Below are 20,867 nucleotides of genomic sequence, written 5' to 3'. Positions count from 1 at the left end.
AATATATGACTAATCCATCGTATATGTATAAAAAATATCTAAAAACATTCTTTAAAAGTTTTAACAGGATGTGTCTATGTCATATAACGTCGTGATAAATAAAACGTTTCTGCAAAAATATAATTATTTGAACGACTAAGGGCGTCAAAAAATTAAATGAGCTATAGAGGTACAAGATTTAAAAAATATAACTCATGAGTTTGTTTCATGGATAGTAAAAAAATTTGCCTGCTGCGCAATTCTCTTCGACATCATTTTTTTATTAAATTGTGCTTCCGTCCTATATCGATAATAATATGTAATTAATAATAATATATCGTTATGTTTTATTATAATATAAATATTTTGATGACATGTCTTTGATTAATTTATCATTACCACTAAATTGGGGGGGGGGCGGTGGTAGCAATTTTAGGCTGTCACTCAGGCAGCAGCGACGCTGTAGGTATTAAGTTCATTCTATCATCGTTTATTAAATAAATAATTGCACATGGAAGATCATCAGCTGGGAGTAAACAACATCTCTGATGACATCAAGGCAGATTCCATGCAGCATAACCCTCGGCCATCATTATCAAACCGCTGTACATATCGTCAGGATCCGGATTGTCCCAAAGCTCTCTCCTCTTCCTTCTCCCATAATTAAACTGCGGTTTCTTCTTCTTCACCGACCCTGACATCAACACAATAGGCTGAGTGCCTGCAGGAGGTGTCGTAGTAGTCTTCGCCTTAATGGCTTGGACGATCAGGCACAGTAAATAACCACCAAACGCCAAAAACGCCAAAGTCGTTATAGACAACATGAAAAGGGTATTTATTTTCCCTTTTCCTTTCTTGGAATTCATACCAGTCCTTCGCAACGGATCGTCATTGTCAGAATTCAACGCCAATGCTTCAGGTGACGTACTGTCTTTAGCTTCTCCATAATAATCCATGTCCAATTGGTTTTCTATAAAGTCATACATGGAGTTTTTAACCCTTAGCAATTTACTTAAGGGTAGTTCACTCAATACTCGAAGATCGTCGAGTTTTTCTTTCGAAAACTTCATATTGTCTTTATTTAATATTGTTATATTGTTTGGTGATACTGATGTTACCATTATAGTTATCAATAAAAATGCTTTTACTTCTATTTTGAAACACGTCAATGCCATTATTGTTATTTTTTTTAAACTAAGCATTCACTTAATATTTTAATTGTTTAATAATTCAATTTTATATTTTAAAATAAAACAAACACAAATATTAATATGATTATTTCATAAAATCAAGATATTTTTGTTTTTAATAACATCTTTTGATATATTGTAAATTATTTTCAATAGATTCAATTATTTTAAATTTATTAATATCTATGATTTATTTGATGTATTGTATTTTCAAAAACACTGTTTTAAACACTATGGTATATTTATTTATTTTAGCGTTTAAAAAAAACACTTTTATCGTTCCTTTTATGAACAAACACTGTTTTGTTTATCTGTCAATTTGAAGAAAATTTGCGTTACAAATTTTCATATAACTGTACACACAACACCAATCAAATATATTTAAATTAATTACATCACTTAATATTATTACACACCAATCAACTGATTATAATGCAGGTACCCTTTTTTATATTTTAGTATTATTTTTTCACTGTCGGGTACGTTAATTTAGATCTGTATTATGCAATGAATATCGCATACATTTGAATATGTCATTCGCGCAAGATGTCAGCAATAAAATGCACAAGTTTTAAAATAATTACTGTGGCCTACAGAGTACAGTGAATATAATTCAGACGTTATAAAACAGCGGCCCGCTTGATGAGATGCTGAAAAAAATATGTTGTTTTGTTGGTGATATAATAATATGTCAACGTCGGAAGTCAATACAATACCTGCTAATCTGAATGGAAAGTGACCCAATATGTCAGACTGCTCAATGCACTTGATGATTCAGGAGCGCACACAGAAAAAAGGTTTGAGATGGTTCATTTTGAAAAATACCCCTAATATTTTTATTGATTTTAAGGCGCTGGGAAAGGGCGGGGTTAACAATATCTAGCAGGTGCCTCTGACTTCTATATTTACCCCGCTTATTACTAATATCTTCTCGTCGCTACAACCACGGAATACCGCACTTTTTCAGGTACATTCCACTTACCCAGAGATATTCCACGCATTGAGTAATAAACATCTCTCTCCGACCATGTCCGATCTTAATAGGATCATAATATGGGCCTCCACAGAGTAGAGGTTTGTATTAACAGATTTTATTTTTTACGAGAATTGGATGTCAGCCACTTGCTCAACCTATTAGGTCCATACCCTGACTCACACACAAATTGAAAAACAATATGTGTAATTGCCAGACCCAGGATTTGAACCTGGGACCCATGGCTTGATAGTCCAACGCTTAAGCCGCGCAGCCACCGTGGGTGTCTACTGCAGGTATAACTAAAGATGTTCAGCTCCGGGGTATTGCAAGATGTTGCATTCATTTTTATCTTTTATTGTGTTAACTGTCAATTCATGTTGGAACTGCATTGTATTTTTGATTAATTTAATAAAACGCAATTTTTTTTAGTACTTATTCCACTTGTAGATATTATTTAATAAATTTGGACCTGTTTCGTCCGCCTCACAGGCGAAATCGGTCCAAATGTATTAAATAATGAAAGTGGAATAAGTCCCTACTAAAACATTTTGCGTTTTATTAAATTAATCAATAATATATATTACATCCACAATCAGCTGTTGTCGAATGCAGGTGGCTTAACAATCATAATTATAAGATTTGTTAATGTCCGTTTGTGTCCTGATAACTATCTTAGAAATATAGAGCGTCAGTTGTTTGTTCTCCCGAGGAGCAGAACTAACCTGCCATTGGTGATGCCAACTGGGAGGGCAATAACTCTGTTCAGCCAAATCGCTTCGGATGTTGATATATTCCACCTGCGTGAGGATGAGTATAGGTGGCATTGTTTTATGAATTCTTAAAATAGGGTCTGCTCATAGACTATAGATCAATCTATAGATACATCTAGACGCCACCCGTTGCATTGCTAAATGAAGTCGCGTGCCATGCGTTTGGTTTGTGGGCGAGCGAACGCATTTGTCTACAAATGTTCGAGACCATAGACCATTTTGGTAGTGCTCGCCCAAAGTGCTTGCATTAGACGCTCAGAATTAGAATATAATTTTCTATTTTTTTACATTACCTATATAGTATTTTTAAGCGGTCAAAATGCAACCATTAGGTAAAGATATCCATATTTTAAGTTATTTTAAAGAAACACTAGGTCACTGATATTAAAATATATAATAATATACAAATAAATTATCACGAACATGTATCAACTTACCTATGAAACGTAATACCATTTTCTTGCTTATCCGTACGGCTACCATATTTTAATACAACACACAGAACCATCTTTTCTACTTAATTAACTAAAAATATTTACCGCTGACTTTATGTTTAACACAAAAAATAGCAATTTTAGCAATACGGTTATCGACGCTTAGTTATGCAATAAGCTAAGATTTGCCGGCTACACCGTAGCAAACCATCTCTCAGATCTGTAAACCTTTTATCTTACTCTAGTGCGTGTCGCAGAGATTATAAGGGTTCCGAATACTTTCTCACTCGCACTTATGCATCGTTTTTGTTCAGGCCTTGGGTCTGCTTATCTCATTCGGTGTAGGTACTTCCTTGTATCATATATATATAGATATTTATATAATTTTGTATTTACACTTTTCTACTATTTAATAACTTTTATGTAATACTATTTTAATAATATTTCTTTCTTTCTAAATGTCATGTTGTGAACGTCTTAAATTAATAATTTGTAATGTTCACTATATTATGTAAAAAAAAAAATGAATATCAGTGTAAGAAAAATACAAACATATTATTTAGTGTTTCTTTACTTGTTTCGGTACTTGTTCGGTTATCAGGAATACAGCGGAAAACACATTTTGAAAATACCCGATATACTGGATTATTTGTTAGTTTGGGTTAGTTTAGGTTAGGTTAGGTTGGGTTAGGTTAGGTTTGGTTAGGTTAACCTAACAAATAATCCAGTTTAACAGCTATTTTCAAAATATGTTTTCCGCTGTATTCCTGATAACCGAATAGTACCCTTGTTTCAATATCATTGTATTTCCAACAAGAAATAACAGTAAAACACATTTGCTTCTAAAACTGCGACCCTCTATTGTCGAAAATTTCACAGAACTGCGCCGTAACGGAAAACCACGTAAAGTTAAACGACATTATACGGTTCGGGGAGTTCCCCGGCATTTTCTTAGTTTTATGGAAGATATAAAATAATATTGTCTTAAACAACAGTTAGGGTAATGAATACACTGCAGTAGAACAAAAATGTTTCCGTTTAATGGCTAGGTTAATGTCGTGACAATTTTTTAAACATTAACTGTATCTACAGCCAGTAGACGGACTATATAGGCCAAATGTTTATTTATAGTATAATAAATTTATTTATATTATCTCGATTATGAAAAGGACACAACTAATTAGTTAAAAATCAATGATATTAACTTACAATTAATTTCGAAAGATTGATCATACCTAAAACTAATCGCAGTGAAAACTGATCGTGCAGAAAAATAAATCGAATAATAAGTTGGTATTTTTTGCCAATCTTTCTGGAATGTATTTTTTTATCCAATAAACAATTCCCTCAATTTTTACAACGTTTTTATTACCTCGTATTCTTATTTGTCCGGTACAAATCTTGCAATCGTTTTTTAACTAACTTCCCGACTAGCTAGACATTTGAAACTTTTAGAATATATCAGAACACGATGCCAATGCATTCTTTTAATACTTTTAGCAGAATTGAATTCATTTTCAGTTAATTCTGTTTTGTATGGAAAGTTATTTCAGAAAATCCGTAAAAAGTAAAAGATTATTATTGGTTGCTAAGGGGATGGTCCTAGCAACTAAATTATTAATATATTCGTGCGTTACTATGGAAATCAATATGAAAGGTCAAAATGACTTAACGTTAATGTTAATGAGCATTAACTTAAAGTTAATGAATTAACTGAAAATGAATTCAATTCTGCTAAAAGTATTAAAAGAATGCATTGGCATCGTGTTCTGATATATTCTAAAAGTTTCAAATGTCTAGCTAGTCGGGAAGTTAGTTAAAAATTATTTGCAAGATTTGTACTGGACAAACAACCACCGGACAAACAACAATACGAGCTAATATAAACGTTGTAAAAAAAAACGTAAAATATATATGTGTGTATACTGTCCGTGGCTTTATCCAACTGGCTTCCTTTTAGATATGCTTACATACTGATTTACATTTGGCAACGTATTTTTTCCGATATATACCTACGCGGTGAAAATGAGAATTCTGGCAATCTTGACAATATTGACCTGTGTGTCCCTGATAACTATCTTAGAAATCGGCAGCATCAGTTGTTTGTTCTCCCAAGGTGCAGAACTAACCTGCCATTGGTAATGCGAATTGGGAGGGCAATAACTCTGTACAACCAAATCATTTCGGATATTGACATATACCACCTGCGTGATGATGAGTATAGGTGGGCATTGTTTTATAAATTCTTAAAATATGGTCTGCTTAGCTCATTCGGTGTACTTCCTTCTATCTAATTAATATTTTTTTGTATTTACACTTTTCTACTGTTTAATGCTGATATATTTCTTTTTTATATTATGTAATACTGTTTTATTGATATTTCTTTGCTTCTAAATGCCATGTTGTGAACGTCTTAAATTAATAATTTGTTAAATTAATAATTTTCAATTTGTGTGTGAGTCAGGGTATGAACCTAATAGGTTGAGCAAGTGGCTGACATCCATTTTCTCGTAAAAAGACATATCTGTTAATACAAACTACTCTGTGGAGGCCCATATGATCCTATTAGGATCGGACATGGTCGGAAAAAAAATAATAATTAATAGATGTTATGTGCCAAAAATAATAATAATTTGAATTTGAAAGGTAGTGTCCTACATTCCAGGCCATTTGTCTGTAATTTTTCAACCCCATCTACACTGAAGCTATTTATTACAAACGCAATATGATAAGGAGCCCTTCAATAATGCCTGTTATATAGATAAAGTTTTAGAGTCTACCTTCATGTTTGTGCTTACAAAGAAAGCAGTTTCTGTCTCTCTTGCTACGTGTAAATTTTGCCACATCGAAGGTTTTAACAGCTCAACGACAATATAGTACCCACTGTCATCAATCTCGACATCGGAATCGGGAATATAACTAAAAACGACAACCAATCATAGTAACTCGGAGACTCCGGTTTCCAAAGTGATCACATTACAACACAGACATAGACTCCCGCCAAACCAGCGCTCGAAATCGAAAATTTCACGAACCGGAGTGCTCGCTATTATTATCTAATTGTATGTGTATTTTCTAAAAATAATTGTGTTAGATTAGTATAAATGACATAATATCTAGCTCAGACGGTCAAATTAATATTTCCACGAGACGGAGCAATAATTTTGAAGATTTTATGAACCGGAACGGCGCTCTGGTGCTCTCTGGTCCATTTCGAGCCCTGCGCCAAACTAATCCGCCTCACACCACATTCGGTCTTAATCAAACGTATCACAAGGCACTACGTTTACTGATTGACATATTATGTTAATAATAAAAAAGTGCCATGAGAGAGAAAACGCATAGAATTAACATGAAATAAATTAATTTAATGGTACTTATATATATCTATAATACAATATAATACAAAAAACGAAGCTAAAAGAACACGGACAAACAAAACTATGTGAAGAGATGTTCACACCCGCAATAAGACGCCACAATTTTTAGCGCATCATAATTGGCTTTTATGGCGACCAGATCGACCAATGAATTGCCCCAAATATGTCATTGATACGAACTGTCATAAATCATGTATGCAACAAATCTATGTAAACAGCAACGTCCCGTGTGATTAGGCAGGTCATGGATTGCAAAGGGGCGGTACATTATTAATGTGCAGCGAATGAAGGAACGAATGCAAAATATTACGACTTTTGAGGGCAGTGGCAGTTTCATTAGAAAGTATTGACACCCCAGTTCAAAAAATAATCAAAGCCCAATATAAATAATAAAACTAGGAAAGTAGGTAGCTACCTAACGAATTGCAGATAATTTTAAACTGATAATGAAAGGGGATGGCATTCTAAGTCCGCTTAACGACGACACTGTGACTTGAGAGGTCACTCATTATATGTGATTTTATCTAAAGGTCCCTCCTAAATGGTAAATAAATGGGATAAACACCAAGGCCGGCTCTACCTTAAGGGTTCGTAGGACAGGGACCATCCCCACATCGTTAATACTTAATTACATGATTAAATTAACTATTTAATTTATTTTATCCATCTTAACCCGACGCAATTTTATAGACATATTGATTGTTATTTAATATAATCAATAAATAAAGCAATGATTGTAAAATATGTTATAACATAATGATGATTACGCGGTATTAAAATAATTAATTTAATTAAATACGCCCTATTTTACGGTGACACCTATGTACAAATAATTAAGAAAGCTATTTTTTGTCTATTTTTTACTGACCGGGGTGGGGTGTCACTCAATCCCACCCCGTCGCCGCGGTACAAATCTCGTTCTACAAAAGATGTGAATGCATTAGCGTTAGTATACGCATACTGCGGAGCGAATCAAATGACCCCTAGGTGAGTAAAAACGCTCGTTATATGTCGTTGTTCAAAACTGATAATGGTAAGTCTATAATAATTATTATTAATAATAATTAAGTTAATATTTTTAAGCACGCTTTTTGGATGTGATTAAGACGGTACTTCAGTGAAACGGCAAATAATTTTCAACTATAGGTGCGACGAAATTTCGGACTGGCTGGCAATCGGAGAGCGAAAGTCGAGCTGTGAACACGTCAATTTGTTTTGTGATGGCGACGGGGGAATTAATTCTTAAATTGCGTAAAGATGACTAAAAAACGTTACCCATTTACTTGAAAAAGAAAACATGTCAATGGATATATTATTAGTATTAGTAATAGAACAATAAACATAACATTAAATGGACGCATGTTGACTTTTTATGGCAAATTATGTTTTGTTCTGCACGCGTCATTTGCACAATCTTCAATTTTAGACCGTGCCTCAGGTGAAGTGTAGCCTTAAGTAACAACTCAAATAATTATTATTTATTCTGAAAAAATACTCCTTTACTCACCAATAAAATCATACTATTATAAGTAGCTTGGTACATAATGTATAATATGAGAAAGTAGGTAGGTGTGTATAAATTTAATAATTGATGGCTAAACCCCACCTCCTAGAAAGTCGTCTAGCCGCCATAAACACTATCAAAATAATAAATTACAAACACATTTTGCCCAAGTATCAATAATTATATTCCAACACCAAGAATAGACGGATAGTTGATTATGACCGTGACCGTGGTAAGTATGTACAGGTAAGTACAGGTAGGTACCCATACTTACCTAATAGAACGACATAAACGGTAAAAGTGTGACAATTTACCGCCAAAAAGAGTGATAAATAATCGCATAGCAATTTCTCCACGTCTTCATCCATTGACTATCTATCACCTTTCATCATATCTGTTCTCGTCAGATCTTTACGGTCACGAATTGGCTACCGAACCATGCGCACACTCATTTAGGAGTCAGTAGCCATGTAAACAGCAGGGTTGGCATTATTACGTTGCCATAATGGCAATGTTGCTCTCATAAAATAGAATAAAAACTCCACTGTAAATTTTGTCAAAATCAGGGAATACAAAATTAATGAGAACCGGCTTACCCTGTCACGTGTGGTACATGACAAGACAGTGCAGAAGACACATACGGACGCAAACGATCATAATAATCATAACCGATGGGCCGCGCGCACTCAGACAATCAGTCAAAATGTTTACAGCTAGACTCAAAGTGCGGAATGTCTGGATATGAGGTACGTACCCGGAAAAGTGTGGGTGTCCACGGGTAAACTCTAAAATCAGTGACACTGGCTAAATTTGTACTCCCGCCGCCTAAAAAAATATTTAAAATAGTTTTTTGGAATGGACCCCCGATACCATTTTTCCCATGTGCGCGCCAGTGAGAGGTGAATATATTATTATGACCGTATTAGTCTATTAAAAATAATCTTGATTAACTTTACTGTGTGGACAGATGTCTTGGCACACCCCTAACGACAGCTGTAAGTCAAGGAAAAACATAATTTTCTCAGCATTGTCAGTTCACCAAAAACCATGGCAATAAAACAAGCTATCATCTGGATGTCAGTGATATTTATTCTCGTAGTTTCTTTCGCACCCGGCGAAGTTGATGCGACATTCTTCAAGAGAGTCAAGGGGGACAGGGAAGAAGACCAGAATCCTGGAGTCTTGGTGAAGCTGAAAACAGGAATGCAGATGGCGGGGAAACTTTTGGGTAAGTAGATACCATAATGAAATAATTATAATGAATTCAATAATAATTAGCACACAATTTAATAGTGTGTTATACATATTTAATTATTAATATACCTACAATGCATTTTCACCATGATTTTTAACCCTATTTTAACAGCATTATTATATTTTTGTATTAGATAAATAAATGAATAGTTGTATGTTGTATAGTGTATATTATTATGAAGCCCCAAATTCAAAAGTAGGCAATTATATTTCTGTGTGTGGTAATAATCGCATAGAATAGGAACTTTAAATTAACAGTTAACATAATTGCAAGATAGAAAGAACTTTTTATATACAACTTTTTAAATTTTCTGTTGAATTATTATGCTCAATATGCTCAAAGTTGTACTTGATATGAAGTAAATAAAAAACAAACAAATATAGAATACTGAAATGTCATTTTGACACTTCATTTTGATTTTCATAGTAACGCACATATCGTTGGTGTTTTGTAAAAGGGCGAATCAACCATTTTGGCGAAATCGAGATTTTAATGAAAATACAATATTTACCCCACTAGCTCTGTTGTGACGGCGAATTTTTATCTCCACAGAAAAGTACTTAAAAACGATAATCGACTAAAATTAAATTAATTAAAATTACGAAATTAAAATCAAATGTGACCTATTAGGCCTTTTAAAATATTATATAATAATACCTATTATAATGACAGTATTCTTTCTAAGCTTTATTATAAACATGTTAGATGTTTATAATCATCTACAGGTAAAAAACAAATAAATGTTAAAAGTTAAAAATCCTCCTCCTGTAAAGTAGCATTTTGGTTAATTCGCACTTTTTACAAAACACCGACGATATATATTAATAATTTAGTTGCTAGGACCATCTACGTAGCAACCAATAATAGTCTTTTACTTTTTACGGATTTTTCTGAAATAACTTTCCATACAAAACAGAATTAACTGAAAATGAATTCAATTCTGCTTAAAGATGGCTAAAAGTATTAAAAGAATGCATTGGCATCGTGTTATAATATATTTAAAAGTTTCAAATGTCTATCTAGTCGGGAAGTAAGTTAAAAATCGATTGCAAGATTTGTACTGGACAAACAAGAATACGATCTAATAAAAACGTTATAAAATAGTCCAACCTCAATGAGAAATGGGATATTAGTCTGTGCATTTGACATGATAACAAATTTAGAATGAATGTCCAGCCGCTGGATCGAAGCCACGGCTTCATAGACGGCCGTTTTACCAACTTAGCTACCCGCTAACGTGTGGGATTTTTTTTGTAAGGAATGCTTGGTTAGTTAGATTTTCATTAACCTAGATGGCAGAAAAAATGGCCAGATTTTCTCAAAATTATAGAAAAAAGGTGTCTAGAACATGGTTTCCCAAACTATGGGTCGCGACCCACCAGTGGGTCGCGAGCAAATATTGAGTGGGCCCTCGCCACTGTATACATGAATTATAAAAAATAATAATAAAAAAATAATACTTTTATTATTGAAAACCAAGTGCAGCCTAAGATGAACGTACTGTCTGAAATTTCCAGTCATTTATCACTGTTAATAAATAACTTTGACGACTATTTTGGGGAAGAGATGAAAAAGTTTGATTCGTTGCGTTGGATTTGTAACCCATTTCAAGACGACTTACCAACTAGTAGGTATGTCAACAAAAGCAAGTGAAGAACTCATTGATTTATCAGAAGATACGTCACAGAAAAATAGTTTCAATCGTAAACAGTTAACGAAATTCTGGCTCTCAGTTGCTGATAATTATCCTTGCCTGTTCGATGAAGTTATGAAAGTCCTCCTCCTCTTTACTACCTCATATCTATGTGAGGTTGGATTTTCGGCTATGGTTAACATTAAAACTAAATACCGAAATAAATTGGATATATCAAACTCACTGCGATTCAAAGAAACTAAAGTTGAAGTTGATGCTAAAACTATAATGAAGAAAAATAAGAAACAAATACATCCTTTCCCATTGAAATAACTTTGTAAAAAAACCTTGCAGGTAAGTATTTAAGTAATATTTTTTTTTATTTAACAGTTTTTCATTCATATTGGTAACACTTATAAAAAATATTTTTTTTATTTCAATTAGAACAAATAAGACATCATTAAATAGTTCCACGACTCGCCACTAGGGAATCTGAGCATTACCAATATGTATGCCCTCTTTTCTCTAAAACAGCTAAGAAGTGCAGTAGCGCACCCAGGAAGGGGGGGGCCAAGGGGCCTTGGCCCCCCCCAAAAACATTGAAATTGAAAGCCAATAGATTAGACAAATAAAAACACGGCAAAAAAAATATTTGAAATTCTCCAGCACCCTCTAGAAAAATTTCTTAGATTTTAATTTCTAACACAAAAATTTCGAAACACTAATGTCGGGTTGTTTTAGAAACTCAATCTCTAATGGAAATGTCAAAAAATTCTCGGTGTCCATCCGAATTCCGGAGTGGTGTACACCGAGTGCAATTATAGACAAAAGTCCGATAAACGAGAAATTAGGCTGTGTTCTGTTGGGTAGGTTTGTGCACCTATAAGTTAAATGCAATAATACTTTTTTTCCATTTTCAATTAATATTTTGGAACTTCACTATTAAAAAACCCAAAATCGACGATAAAAATTCGGCGAAAAGTACGACTACACCCACCACCATGGGCTGACAGGGCTATAGCCTGGGGGCCCGGGCTTAAGAGGGCCCTGCGTGGCGGCTCGTCTAATTGTGAGATAAACACATACCAGAAATTTGTTATATTGTAAAAAAAAATCACATGTGGCGCTATAGATACTACTTCATCAAAATTAACATAAAAAATATGAAGTATGATGAAAATAATATGATATACGTAACTACATGATAATAATTCACGTGTATCATTTTATATTACAATTATTTTTAGTGTTTCTAGAAAAATAAAAATGTTTATTTATCCAATATCGATGGGTCGAATGCAACTTGGCTACCACAAGAGGGGGTCGTGACCAGTGGTCTATAGTATGATAACGATCGATAATATGATATGAGGTCCGACAAATCAAGAATTCAAGGGAATTATTTAACAATATAGATAAATCCACGGAATACCATTTGGGAACACTACTGTAGAACATCACATTCCCCTAAACCCTGGTGATAGGTAAGGGGCCCCGCCAAACATTCATGATGTGGGGGCCATGCCCACCACGGTCGGTGGTGGTGTAAATTAAAAAAAAAAACATTTTTTCGGTGGAATTCAGCATAAATACTGTGGCTCTTAACCGGTGCACCGCTGGCTTGTTGCATGTGCACCGCGAAAATAATGATAAAAGCAGAAAAATCCGCGAAATAGCGAAAACCGAAAAAGTCCTTCGTGAAATTATGAAAGCCGGTGAAAGATCTAATGTGATTTCGATGTTGCCGAATCGATCGCACGCGTCTAAAATCTAAAATATCATGGAGGAATTTGTATGGATGGTGCTCCGTCAATGTTAGGCTCATTTAAAGGATTTGTTACCCTCGCAAAGACAAGAAATCCTAACATTATATACCTATACGCACTGTTTTATTTACACAGGGAATCTATAGTTTCGAAAACATTACAGCAGTGCTAAAACCTGTACTAGACCAATATTTCATCTAATCCAGACCTTTAAAAACAGGCATTTAAAAAAAAAACTTTGCATTTCTATGGAAGCTAAGTACGATTGTTTGCTTTTTCACACTGAAGTGAGGTGGTTACAGTGGCGCACCCAGGGAGGGGCAAAGGGCCCTGACACCCCCCAAACATGAAAATTATCAGAATGATTTTAACCATTGAAATTGAAAGCCAATAAGCATTTGGGCTTAGACAAATAAAAACATTGGCAAAAAAAACACAAAAATTTCGAAACACTAATGTCAGGTTTTTTTAGAAACCCAATCCCTAATGGAACTGTCAAAAAATTCTCGGTGTCCACCCGAATTCCGGAGTGGTGTAGGTCATGGCTGAGGAGGGCTGACAAGGCTCTAGCCTGGGGGCCCGGCGTGTCCGGTTGACCAGATAAACACACATAATAAATTAGCTTTAATAGTAAAAAAAGTCGCCTGCGGCGCTAATATACTTCTTGGCCATGAACATTTTCAATTACTTATATAATTGTGCAATATATTTTTTGATTATTATGTGTCGATACTCGACAGCTCCATTATTAAAGTGGATGTATTGAAAATCGCCAATAATTCTTATGTATAAGTACCCTTAATTTGAACTAAAACACAATTTGAAAAACGTTAATGTAGTGTTTCACACTGCCTTTAATCTTAGCGGTAGGTAGGGGGCCCGCCAAGCCTAGCACGAGGGCCCGTTTCAGGATGTGGGGACCATGGTGTAGGTACACCGAGTGCAATAGACAACGAGAAATTAGGCTGTTTTACATTCTCCTCCTTGGGCCCCCCCCAATATTAAATCCTGGGTGCGCCACTGAAGAAGTGGGTCCCAAGATTGGAAATTTTTGTTAGATGGGTCGGAGCCCAGTCAACTTTGGGAACCACTGGTCTAGAAACTAGTATTATTAAGATCGTTTTTACAAGAACAAAATATTTAAGAAGAATTTCGTATTTTATCTATAATATAAAAATCAATATTTGTTTGTTTGTATTTTATGCGCTGCCAAACCGTTCATCCGATTGCGATAAAACTTTGTCAACTTATTGCTTGCACTTTCGCAAATAGTATAGGCTATATCTTATATATAAACATGAATGTCTGTCTGTCTGTATGCCTGTCTGTCTGTCTGTCTTTCTGTCTGACCTGTATGCGTTCCTATACCATTCATCCGATTGCAATGAAATTTTGGTTAGTGGTTGTATGCACACCCGCGATAGTTTCTGAATTAGAAAAATCATCATCTTCTTCTTCTTCTTCATTCTATTTTCTATTATTAGTATGGTTTTTATACCATTCATCCGATTGCGACGAAATTTTCGTCAGTTATTGTACGCACACCCGCAAAGGTTTCTGAGGTAGTATAACCATATTCTTCTTATTATTATTATTATTATTCATTCTATCTTCTTTTATTCGTATGGTCCCTATACCATTCATCCGATTGCGATGAAACTTTCGTTAGTGGTTGTGCCAACACCCGCGAAGGTTTCTGAATTAGTACAACCATCTTCTTCTTATATTATATATTCTTCTATTCGTATGCGTTCCTATTCCATTCATTCAATTGCAATAAAACTTTCGTCAGTAATTGTGTCAACACCCGCGAAGGTTTCTGAATTAGTACATCCGTATTCTTTTTCTTCTATTCTATCTTCTTCTATTTCTATGCGTTCCTATACCATTCATCCGATTGCAATGAAATTTTGATCAAGTGTTGTGCTCACGCCCAAAAAGGTTTCTGAATTGATACAACTATTTTATCTTCTTCTATTTGCAATGAAACTTTGGTGAGTTATCGTGCGCATGCCCATGAAGATTTCTGAATTAGAAAATCACCTTCTTCTTCTATTCGTATGCGTTCCTATACCATTCATCCGATTGCCATGAAACTTTTGACCAGTTGTGAGTACGCCCGCGAAGGTTTCTGAATTAGTACAACCATTTTCTTTTTCGTTTTCTTCTATTCTATCTTCTTCTATTCGTATGCGTTCTTATACCATTCATCCAATTGCGATGAAATTTTGACCAGTTTTTGTGCGCACGCCTGCAAAGGTTTCTGAATTAGTATAACCATCTTCTTCTTCTTCTTCTATTCGTATGCGTTCCTATACCATTCATCCGATTGCAATGAAACTTTAGTGAGTATTCGTGCGCATACCCACAAAGATTTCTGAATTAGAAAATCATCTTCTTCTTCTATTCGTATGCGTTCCTATACCATTCATCCGATTGCAATGAAACTTTTGTCAGTTATTGTGCGTACACCTGCGAAGGTTTCTAAATTAGTATTATATAAAATACAAAGTTTGTTGTTTGTTTGTTCCATCCAATTTAGATTTTTTTTACTACATATTGATAACATTAATAACGTTTGCATAATTTGGATTCGATTTTAATTTAGTGGTCTTTTGTTTGACCTTTACTCCTATTAGAATTATTTTCATATTGTATTACACAGATATTTTAATATTAAAAAAATAATTACTTCTAATTATTTTTTTAAATACCAAATATAACCACGAAGCGACCCTATGCAAAGCCGGGTACTTCAGCTAGTAACTAATAAAATAGTATGGAAGTAAAAAAAAACGATAGATTTAACGCCATACGCCAGATACTATAACACAATATGTACACGTATTTACCAACACAATACTTAGCTACTCGTTTGTTTTTATCTCTTGCGAAGCAATTGTGGCGTATTCATTGGATAGGGCTTCATCTCCAAAATATTGGGAATCAGGGGCCTTATGTTGTAACTTGCGAGGCTTCGCCCGATCGACATGGCGTCATATGACATCATTGTGACGTACTACCGAAGTGAGTCAATAGCATTCGAGAAATTAACGCTACTCTAATACTGGCGTTATTCATTGTCCCCATACACAAATAGGTGTTTCAGCATAATTATATCTATGGTGAGCCGTGTGCATTGGGCGGCTCACCTCGATGCGCGTATTGAGTTTACGTCATGTCGTCGGGTGACTTCATTTCACAAGTTATAACATAGGGCACCAGTGCGCTAGGTAGTTTTAATTCTACAATATTCTACAGAAATGATGAAACCCATTCCGTTCACATTGGGGAAAATGTGGATTGCACGAGGGTAGTCGAATTTATAACAAATAATGCTGTAAAACCATAATGGAAAGGAATTATATCAAACGACAAACGTGTTCTTGAATAGTAATAGTTTTAAAAAATGCCTGTTTTATGTCTCATACATATTTAAAATATAAAGACTGTATTGACAAAACCAATTATCGCGAAATTTTTATTTTATATTTTTAAATATTTTTTTAGTGTCTTTCTTAAAAATAATAATATGTAAGTATATTGTAATAATAATAAATTTCACCCTCTGAAAAAATTGTTTCAAAAAAAAAATCTAAACGGACGGGCTAACTGTCTAACTTTTCCGTTTTTCCCTTATAAAAGAGTTACATAATAATAGGGGAATATATATTCGCACAATTGAATAGACGGTTTTCACAAAGCGCTGACAATATTTAAAAAGATGTTCGTCATATCGGAAATGGATGATATTCACAAATCAACTACAACTCTCAAATGATCGATTTGCACTAAGGAAAAAGTAGTCTTCACGTATCAATATACTATTGTAACTAATTAATCGTAAACGAATACAAACACTAAGAAAAATAGGTTTAATGATTTTAAACAATATTTTGGCAAAACATAAGTATGTATTAGGTACCTACTTTCAGATTCAAATAATACTATAAGTAGGTACCTATTTAAAAAGTGACGTTAATTAAAACTTAGGTAATTGTGCCGCAGGTGCCGTCATGAGCTTTTATGATTTTTTTTACGAAAACAGTTTATTCCACGTAGACAATTAAGCCTAAGCATCATTTTTGCGATTGCCTTCTGATAAATTGTATAGTCGCTACAATTATTATTACTTTGACATTTGTGAATTTCTACCTTTTCTTTGTGCGATATATTATTTATCGGTGAAAACAATTTTACCAATGTGTGCAGTTGTCAAAATTGAGTGAATTTATATTTACAATGAGTGATGTATGATTTTTGTTTTGTGAAACAAACTATTTTATGTGATTTCATCTATTTATTTGTGAAATCATTAATTTAATCTATGTGAAAACTATTTTCCAAATGTTAAAGTTATTTTTTTTGTGAATTTTGATTATTGCAATGTGCGATTGATTCCCACCCATAATAATATACTTTCTTGACTTCAAGTTTAACAAATGTATAAATGGTTTGTATCGATAATGGCAAACTAATAGTCAATAAAACGTTTTTAAAAAAAACATCCCCTTTTAATCAGGTCTGGACAGAGTATCCAGTGTTGCCCACCTGGTTATGGAAGCCTTCAAACAGCAACCTCGGCAGCAAGGCTACTACCCAGAGGACGATCGGCGCCGACCGACTTCTTCTGGTGGAATTCTGGCGACCTTCCTTCGCCTTCTGAGCTTTGACACTTCCAAGATCAGCGCCATCGTGATGAATTCGATAATTTTTGTAGCACAGCTGGTAAGAAATTATTCATCTTTAGGTATAAAAATTTTTTACATATTTCTCACAATAATATTCATGCAATCAATCCGGACCCAATTGACATGCCCTAAATAAAGGAAGTGTGTAATTAATTACCAAAATTACAATTTCCGAAAAAACACTAGACTTTGACTTCTATTTCGAGACGTATACGTCACTGCGGCCATTTCTGGAACTAAACCCGTTGCAATACCGCCAACATGTAAAAAGCGCGTGGCGTACTACTTACATGACATAGATGTCAATATTATAGAAGCCGGACAATATCTTATGGCGAAATACAGTTGTACTGTAGTTTTACTTTGGATATCTAGCGATATAACAGAAAATATGTAAAACAATACAATCTACTTTGTAAAATGGTTTAATTAATCAGTACTTTGATAGGTATTTCAAAACTTATTCTTATCTTCCTTTTGACCATATACGATCCTAATAAAATCATATGGGCCTTCACGGAGTGGAGGTTTGTATTGACAGATTTTTGTTTTTACGAGAAATGTATGTCAGCCACTTGCTCAACCTACTAAGTCCATACTCCAAACACAAATAGAAAAACACTACGTGTATTTGCCAGCCCCAGGAGTCAAACCTGTGACTATCGACATTATAAGCCGGCGCATAAGCCGCTCGAAACACATCAGAATAAAAAGATTTTTCAGTTTTTCAAGATTTCTTACAATGTTAGGTCTAAAAATTTTAATTAGAAAAAGAGTTGTGCTTGGTAACGATTGATGTGACTTCGGTCTAATTGAAGGGTGCAACGTTGCAATTTTCTCGCAAGACTCAGAAGACCTCCAAAGCAGGATGCAGGAACTCGCTGAAGTAAGCAACAAAGTAGGTTTGAAAATAAATGTAACAAAGACGAAAGTTATGTTCAACTGCTTTGCGGGCCAAAAAGAGATCCTCATCAATGGCACTCAGCTCGAACAGGTGAAAAGCTACATCTATCTGGGACAACAGGTGTCTATAGATGGATGTATATTTGATGAAATTGTTCGCAGAGTAAAGCTAGGCTGGAGTGCTCTTGGCCGTGCTTCCGCCTGAATAATGTCTTCAAAAGTGACCTTCCACTGTGCCTAAAGCGAAAAGTGTTCAACCAGTGTGTGCTTCCCGTGATCACATATGCGTGTGAAATATGGTCCCTAAGTAAAAGAGAGATCCATAAACTTAGAGTAGCAAATCGTGTTATGGAGAGGTGCATTCTGGGCATAACGCGAAAGGGCAAAAAGAGGAATGAGTGGTTAAGAAAGCAGACAAGGGTTTGCGATGTAATAGAGTTTATTAAAATCCTTCAATGGAGATGGGCTGGACACATAGCTCGAAGAAGAGACAATCGTTGGACGAATCCAGTCATCCAGTGGTATCCAAGAAGTACAAAACGTCCGCAGGGTAGACCTGGAGGCCGCTGGATCGATGAAATGATAAAGTTCTGCGGAAGTACGTGGCAACGCAATGCACAGGACCGAGAAAGTGGAAGCAGCTTGAAGAGGCTTTCATCCAGCAGTGGATAGATTCAGGCTGATGATGATGATGATGATGGCATTGCACTGTCACTTGAAATGTATATTGTACAAAACACTAATAATACCACCTGTCATGTATGCCTCAGAGACCTGGTACATGACTTAAACTCAAAGCATGGAAAGAGTGTTTGGCTCATTTGAGCAGAGCGTGCTGCGTGGTATCTTCGAACCGATCAATGACACATGGTTAAGGTGGAGTCAAAGATACAATAATTACTAGCTGTACGCTTTGCATGGGGCATTGCTTTTGCAATTGGGCCGGCTTAGATGGCACGTGAAAATTACATTTGGGGAGCCGGACGAAGCAAAGCAAACGAAGACCTGGTAGGCCTCGTAAAAGATGGATAGATATTATCGAGATGGAATTCATGACCTTGAGTGTCCTAAATTGCAGGGAAAGGCTCTGGACAGACCTGGATGGAGGAAGATGCTGGAAGCCAAGACCCACATATGGTTGTAGCGACAGGAAGAAAACGATTCTTACTATGCATCAAAATGTCCGTTAAACACGTTCATCTTAGTATTATAACATTTCTTATGATTATTTTTATCATTTAAAAATGCTCTTTATTTATAACGAATTGAGCTTCGGTATGATAACAATACAATTATTTATTTTATAAAGTACATGAAAAATCAAAACAGTACCCTCTTCAATTGATTTTTATCATCATATTGAATGTATAGCGACATCTATGTGTATTTTTTAATAGTTAAATACTAATGACATCTGTATTTTTTCAGATAAAATCTTCACTGCTTCCGAGAAATCCGGCACGGCTAGAATCGCCGCGAAAAGTCAGAGATGGCACTCCAATCGATTGGATACTGAATAATCCGTCAGAAAAACTTCAAAACCTAATCCGAGCCACGAGAGATCGAGATTTACCGGATAAAATAATCGAAACGCTGCAAGAAAGATCGCAAAATGGCGATGACACCTCTTGCGTTCAACTGCTCGTGTGTAAAACGGCGCCATTCGTATGGGGAATGCAGCGGGCTCTGGCGACAATCGAAAATATGAACAACACTTCGACAGGAAGTGGCGATAATTTTAAAGGTCGAAAAAAAAGTCCTATTAGCGCGCTTTTTCAGTATTTACCGGAAGTTCGCGAACTAATGGAGCACGGTGGCGCCTGCGAGCGCAAATATGAAGAATGTAGATTATTAGACTAATAGAGTAAAACGCAGTTGAGACTGGATAAAACGGTTACCGTGGGAATAAGGCTGTTATAATATTGTATCCCGCCAATTTACGGTTGTTTCGAATCAATTTGAATAACATGCAATGTTTTTTTCCAGTATTGCCACTGCGATGTATTTATTCCAACGAGAGTTTTTATAACTGTTAACCTACCTAAGTTTTTAATTTAATTTATATTATTTCTATACAAAAGAGATTTTAAATAATGAACAGTGCTTTATGATAATGTAAGGCAATTCTGTACAATACAATTATTACAATATCACTATTAATTCTGTATATAAAGTAGACATATATTTTATTGAATCCGTCTGTAATTATCACACACCAATATGGTAGTTTGTTGTTGAAGAGGCTACTAATTATAATTCAATAAATTTTGTATTTTTAGGACTGTTTATAATGAATAATTTATTATAGTTTTTTTTATTCCATAAAAAGAATTTTAATTTATCCAAACATCGCTGAAAAACAATGTCCTACATTTTATCTACCATT

At 34.8% G+C, this 20,867-nt stretch overlaps 2 protein-coding genes across 2 annotated transcripts; one reads left to right on the top strand and one right to left on the bottom strand.

Moving 5' to 3' along the window:
* Positions 1–533: 533 nt before the first annotated feature.
* Positions 534–1,049, bottom strand: LOC147070737 (uncharacterized). Its single transcript, XM_085949243.1, has one exon. It carries the CDS (start codon positions 1,047–1,049, stop codon positions 534–536), a length of 516 nt encoding a protein of 171 aa, XP_085805369.1.
* An 8,231-nt stretch (positions 1,050–9,280) lies between these two features.
* Positions 9,281–20,621, top strand: LOC147070736 (uncharacterized). Its single transcript, XM_085949242.1, has 3 exons — positions 9,281–9,461; positions 17,410–17,615; positions 19,910–20,621. Exons 1-3 carry the CDS (start codon positions 9,281–9,283, stop codon positions 20,339–20,341), a joined length of 819 nt encoding a protein of 272 aa, XP_085805368.1. The 3' UTR covers positions 20,342–20,621.
* The last annotated feature ends 246 nt before the right edge of the window (positions 20,622–20,867 follow it).

This window comes from Rhyacophila brunnea, unplaced genomic scaffold, assembly GCF_057557595.1.
Source record: "Rhyacophila brunnea isolate RB1 unplaced genomic scaffold, BYU_Rbru_1.0 scaffold_21, whole genome shotgun sequence".
NCBI lineage: Eukaryota > Metazoa > Arthropoda > Insecta > Trichoptera > Rhyacophilidae > Rhyacophila > Rhyacophila brunnea.
The sequence above is the reverse complement of the archived record's forward strand: the minus strand, read 5'-3'. Positions and strand labels throughout refer to the sequence as shown.